The sequence below is a fragment of the Pseudorasbora parva genome, chromosome 6 (assembly GCF_024679245.1).
Source record: "Pseudorasbora parva isolate DD20220531a chromosome 6, ASM2467924v1, whole genome shotgun sequence".
Lineage (NCBI taxonomy): Eukaryota > Metazoa > Chordata > Actinopteri > Cypriniformes > Gobionidae > Pseudorasbora > Pseudorasbora parva.
In genome coordinates this window covers 21,122,920-21,129,089 of record NC_090177.1, presented here as the reverse complement: position 1 = coordinate 21,129,089, position 6,170 = coordinate 21,122,920, and the positions used below count along the sequence as shown (strand labels likewise).

The window sequence follows — 6,170 nt, the reverse complement described above, 5'->3', positions numbered from 1 at the left end:
TGTCATTGGCCAATAATAATCCATAGCCCCGCCCCCAAACTCACGCCATTGGGTGAGCCATTCTTGTGATCGTTGTGGACGATAGAGCCTCAGTGATGTTCAAGTCAGCGTAACTCAGACTGCTGATTTATTACTATAATTGCATCAGGATATTTAGCTGCTAGATATCTAAACGTTTTACATCATATAATGACAGCTTTACGGGGAAAGGAACTTTGGGGAAACATGCCGAATAAACGCTTCTGGCGTCATACATCACATGATAGAAGGTGACCAATGGTAGAGCGCCTTGCCCTTCTACACGGAACTGATTGCGGATTTCTCGATTTCTTTGGCAGGTTGGTTATATTCACTGTTTGATTTCAGTTCGGTTTATGTAAATAGCATCAGCCTTTCAACGCGAATTTTAAAGTATTATACATGGCTATATATTTAATTGCAGTGCTTCATTAGCATTAGAAATCATTTAATTTGTGTTTAGCTATGGGTCTGACGTCGGTTATTAAAAATATTTTGTATTCTTGTGCATATGATGATACAGTCATTGTTTAAGCATACAAATCCAACTACAGTTGTTCGTTTTAAAAGGAATAATGCCATGATTACTTTTATAATGGCCACCACTAGCTGTATATAGTTCTAAAATGTTGTACACAAATACGATACATTTTCTACTGTTTTGATATTGTACAATTGTACCACATTGTGGCATACAATACGATGCAGTACAAATATAGAATACATTTGGGGAAAGATGAAAAATGTCAGCTTCATACAAAGCTGAATTGGCACTACTTCTGAAGAACAACCCTTATATAGTGCTTGATTGTATTTTCTAAATTAAATCTTACCCATAAACTGCTCTATGTCTGTTATTTACATGTGTCCATATTTAATAGTCCATGGCAGACCAAAATGGTCACATTGATCTTGGCCCTCCAAGGGAAGCGGTGGCGGGTGTAGGCTTCCCAGCTCCTCCCCCACCCATCTACGCCTGCACCCTTACTCCCGAACTGGTGGCCAAGGCACGGGAAGAGCTCCAGGAGAAGCCTGAATGGAGGCTCCGGGACGTCCAGGCATTACGAGATATGATACTAAAAGACCACCCTAATCTGAGGACACGGTTAGACGATGCATTTCTTCTGCGTTTCCTCAGGGCTAGAAAGTTTGATTATGACCGGGCCCTTCAGCTTCTCTTGAATTATCATGCCAACCGGAAAGCCTGGCCTGAGGTGTTCCAGGACCTGAAGCCCTCTACAGTCAAACACGTCCTAGACCTGGGTTTTCTCACTGTCCTTCCCAGACCAGACCCTCATGGCCGCTACATACTGTGTTTACGGCCAGGTAATGATTCAACTGATGCAGACATGCTTATACAGCCATGGTCAAAAGTGATCACATAAATTTTGTGTTTTGCAAAGTTTGCTGCTTCAGTATTTGTATAATTTTTTTAATGCGTTTCTGTGCGTTTTCTATACTGAAAGACAATTCATATTATGTTTTAAAGACTTTTATTGGCAAAATTTGATATATGTAAAGACTAAATATTTACCGTGTTGACCCTTCTTCATAATCTCTGCGATTTGCTCGGACATGCAAAATCAGCTTCTGAGCCAAGTCCTGAATACTGGCGATCCATTCTTACCTTATTAGTGCTTAGAGCTGATCCAATTTGTTGACTTCAGCTTGTCCTCTCAACTTTTGAGGATTGACCACAGGTTCTCTATAGGATTAAGATCCAGGGAGTTGCAAAATGACACTGCAGTGATCTCAGAGACACTTCATTATCACCAGCGGCTTAGCACCAAATTTTGGGCCCTGGCTACAAACCATCTTGCTGGGCCCCCGTACCAAATACCATAGTGATACCAATGGGTGGGGTATTGCATTTTTATCATAAAAACACTTAAAACGTAATCAAAATAAGCCACACTCTAATTAATGTATAGAAAACTACTGACTAACTGACTTCTAAAGGGCCCCCCCCCAGCCTCGGGCCCTGGGTACTCGGTAGCCTTTATCCCCCCAGTCCGACGCCCCTGATTATCACTCTCGCTTTGAGACATGGTGCTACATAATGCTGGGAAATTCAAGGATCATCACCAAATTTCTCCTGGATCGTTGGGAGACATGTTCTTGCAGGACGTTTTATACCAGGCAGTGGTATAAAACGTCTCTTTTGTTTTAACAACAAACCCACTCAAAGAGGGTCTCGGGATGCTTTACTGTTGGCACGATTCAGAAATCATGGTTACGGTCATCTTCTTTTTTTTTCCCAGTCGATTTTCCAGATGTCCCAAACAATCGGAAGGGGGCTTCATCAGAGAGAATACATTTTGCACCTGTCCAATCCTTATACGTCCTGCAGAATTTCAGTCTGTCAACCTTTTTCATAGAGAGTAGAGGCTTCTATGCTGCCCTTCTTGACATCAGGCCATTGTACAAAAGTCTTGGCCTTACTGTGCGTGTAGATTCATTTATATCCACCTGCGGCCAGTGTTGAGCAAGCTCTGCACTGATGGTGACACTATACCATAGCTGATTCCTCAGGAGCAGACAGTCCTGGCACTTGCTGGACACTCTAGGATGTCCTGAAACCTTCTTCAGTGCAGTTGAATCTCTCTCCTTGATGATTAAAGAGTTATTTCAGGTGCAATTTTCTTTGCAGCAATTTCCTTGCATTTGAGGAAATTTTGATGCATGCAAAGCAATGATGTCTGTACTCTGTACAACTTTCTTTGGAGGTATCCATTGCTAACAGAAGAACACAATGTTTGGAAGCATTTTTCCCCCTCCATCAATCAGTCTGCTCTTATAATCCAATCAGAATGATTCTGACTTATACTCGGTCACACTTTCCCATGTGCTGATGATAGGATATCATTAGTTAAATGATGTTAGCTGGTCATTTTTTGCCAGGGCCAAAAAAACGTAATTTTTATTTTATTTTATTTTTTGTGAAAAAGGACTCTTTTTGGCCAATGAAGCTTTTTGCAGTTATTTAAAATACATCTGATCACTCGCTGAAGCAGCCAACTTATAACTGCTAATACTTTTGGCCACAGGCACGGCTGTAGTTATAACAAGACACTTTTTTTCTAAACCTTTGGATATGATTAATAAAACTTGAAGTAGAATACACCATAAAATCTGTGCCTTAACTTTAATCAGAATGCTGCTTATATTTCACTTTAAGTCACCATGAAATTAAAATGGATAATTCCTATTTTTATAGAGTAGTGCAATGTTTATTATAAATTATTTATCTGTGTACTTCTTTATATCTTGACTTCAAAACAGTTGTGTGGTCAATATAAAAATGTGTTTTTATATATTTAGTAATTTGCCAAAATAGTTTAGATGGGCATTAATCTTTAATTTTGTGCGCACGTATTGTTATAGTATTTAAACTATAACTGGTATGTTTTATTTTTAATATTTAGGGGAAATATTAAGGGATGTTTTATTTTTGTTTTACTGAGCACATTTTATGCCTTAGTTTCATGCCTTACATTTGATGTCATTATTGTTGCCATTTTTTATTATATAAATACTTTATTGATTAACACAGTAATATCTTATGTTGTTCGCCAGCACGAGAGCTTGGCAATAATCATTCCAGCAACCTGTCAAGCATGAGATCACAACAATCCATTCAGATAGACAATATCTCTTCCTGTGCCTAATTTTTTGTCTTGTTTAAGAAGCCGTTTCACTCCTGTATTTGTTACAATAGAGAAGAAAAACTTATATTATAATTCCCCTTTAATGCTGACTTTGATCTTCGGTAAATATATAGCCCCAATATTGCTGTGAGCAATTAAAAAACAAGGCTTTTTTTGTCTTTCGCTTTCCTAGGTAAATGGAAGCCTAATGATTACCCATTTGTGGACAACATTCGAGCTATTTATTTGACATTAGAGAAGCTGATTCAGCCTGAGGAAACCCAAGTGAATGGAATTGTTATCCTTGTGGATTATGGGGGAGTTGGCCTCTCTCAAGCCTCTAATCCTGGTCCACTTTTGGCAAAGAAAGTTGTTGGTATCCTTCAAGTAAGATATTGAAAAAACTGATTAATTATGATGAAGTCATTGATTTTGGCATGAGTACTGATCTGATTTTTTGTGTTTCAGGATGGCTTCCCTATCAGAATAAAGGCTGTAAACATTATAAATGAGCCACGGATCTTCAAGGGTATTTTTGCGATAATTAAGCCATTTCTGAAAGAGAAAATGGCAGAGAGGGTAAGTAATTAGCTACTTATCCTAGTATTTACACGTAGACATTTCTAGCATAGAAACAAGGTTCTTTCTTTCCTCAACAGTATGTCCTGCATGGCTCAGACCTGGCCTCTCTCCATCGAGTCATTCCTCAATCTGTCCTGCCTCAAGAGTATGGAGGAGTAGCTGGAAGACTTGACATGTCTGCCTGGTCCAGAATGCTGCTGGAGGCCGAAGAAGAGTTTGTGGTGGAGTTCTGTCAGCCTGATCCTCTGGAGGGCGTCATTCTGCCAGACTCCATGCTGTTTGAGGGAGAGCAAGCTGGCGCACATGGAGAGGACACCTTTAGACATCTGCGTTCCCAGCTTTATTATTGTTACTGATCTCCTGGCAATATGCAAGTGGATCTTTTGAAACATTTGTTTAGCTATGTTGACCAACTGTGTATTCACATTGTGACGAGGTCACCGGATCAGTCTAACCGTTTAAAAGATCTGGTACAGATAGCCACTTAAATGCTGGCTATATATACTCATTGCTTTGGCTAAACCTGGTAACCCTGTGTTTTAAAAACTTGATTCAAAATAATTTACTTAATAGCCATCCAAACAATATCCTTTTGAGAAGGAGCCCTGTGTTTTAATATATAATCAGTCTCAGTTTCACAGTGAGCATTGAAATGTCTAAAATAGTTTTCAGTGCTACGTAATTTTATGTTACATCTCAAATAATGCTCGCCTTGATTTAGGGAATATTTTGATTATTTAGAATTAGTCATTTGCTTATTTATATTTGTACTTTAGAGATAATCACCCACGTCAATTAAATACAATGCAGTAACAATGTGCAATTTTTTTAAAATGTAAAAGCCTCAGTACAGAGAATAATTATTTTACTAAAAATAACCTTTAACATCCATAGAACCTTTCCATCGCATAAAAGGAAAAAGATTATTTAAATGTTCTTCACACTAAGAAAAAAGGGTTCTTTTAAGAACTGTTTACTGAAAGATTCTTTGGGGAACCAAAAATGACATCATCACTAAAACCCTCTTTTGTGGAAGCTTTAGAAAATAATATAATTACCATGTTTCTTTCTGATTTGGGGATTAAACAAGTCTATTTTTTTCTTTTACTTTTCACAAATGAGCATTACAGAATTTACAATTGACTTTCTGTACACACAATACCTTTGTCCATATAAGTTACATAAAGCAAGGTAGTTGTCAGATAGTTGTATGTTTACAGTATATTAAGCTGATGCGCATATATGCTCAGTATATTTCTTTACATTTCGACTACACAACATTTTTAAAGTTGAGTGGCCAATATAAAATTCACATTGTATGATTGTATGTTGTCATTTGCCAAAATAGTTCAAATCGAAATAAATCTTAAATGTTGTGTACCTTGTATAGACAACTGGTTGATTTTATTTTAAATATTAAAGATTGTAATTTAATTTTTTGTATTACGGAGCACATTTATGCCTTCGTTTTTTAAGCCTTATGTTTGATATCAGTATTGTAGCCATATCTTTTTATTTAAATACTTTATTATTTCTGTTTGTGGAAACGGTTAATAAACATAATTTTAAAAGAGTTCATTCTGTTATTTTTGCTTGACTGAAGAAGTGCTGTTTATTACATAGGCAGTAAAAGAAATGGACAGAGCTATTCCATAGACGTCAACGGCGGAAAATGAGTTTATTATGGAGTTTGCCAGAAGGTGGAGCCATACACCATTTGATAAACTGGCACCCTTTTTTTCCCCTTATAGCTGGTAAAGGGAATACAGTTCGTCTTCAGAGGCACATTAATACTAAACCCCATAATTACAGGAAAACACCGTACATAATATCTTAAAAGTATATAGCTTCAGCTTCATTTGTTTATTTTGCTGACAATGGTGGCTACGTAGCCACCGTTTATAATAGAAACAATCACTAATT

General features: G+C 37.5%; 1 protein-coding gene across 1 annotated transcript; it reads left to right on the top strand.

Moving 5' to 3' along the window:
- The first annotated feature begins 69 nt into the window (after positions 1 to 69).
- ttpal (tocopherol (alpha) transfer protein-like) lies at positions 70 to 5,820 on the top strand. The gene is made up of 5 exons (XM_067446136.1): positions 70 to 338; positions 900 to 1,344; positions 3,859 to 4,052; positions 4,134 to 4,244; positions 4,325 to 5,820. The coding sequence occupies exons 2-5, from the start codon at positions 903 to 905 to the stop codon at positions 4,601 to 4,603; spliced, it is 1,026 nt and encodes a 341-aa protein (XP_067302237.1). The 5' UTR covers positions 70 to 338; positions 900 to 902; the 3' UTR covers positions 4,604 to 5,820.
- The last annotated feature ends 350 nt before the right edge of the window (positions 5,821 to 6,170 follow it).

Coding starts and splice junctions, on each gene's coding strand:
- ttpal (XM_067446136.1), top strand. CDS start 903: ATGGCAGACCAAAATGGTCACATTGATCTTGGCCCTCCAAGGGAAGCG. Junction 1,345..3,858: donor CATACTGTGTTTACGGCCAG/GTAATGATTCAA, acceptor TCGCTTTCCTAG/GTAAATGGAAGCCTAATGAT. Junction 4,053..4,133: donor AAGTTGTTGGTATCCTTCAA/GTAAGATATTGA, acceptor TTTGTGTTTCAG/GATGGCTTCCCTATCAGAAT.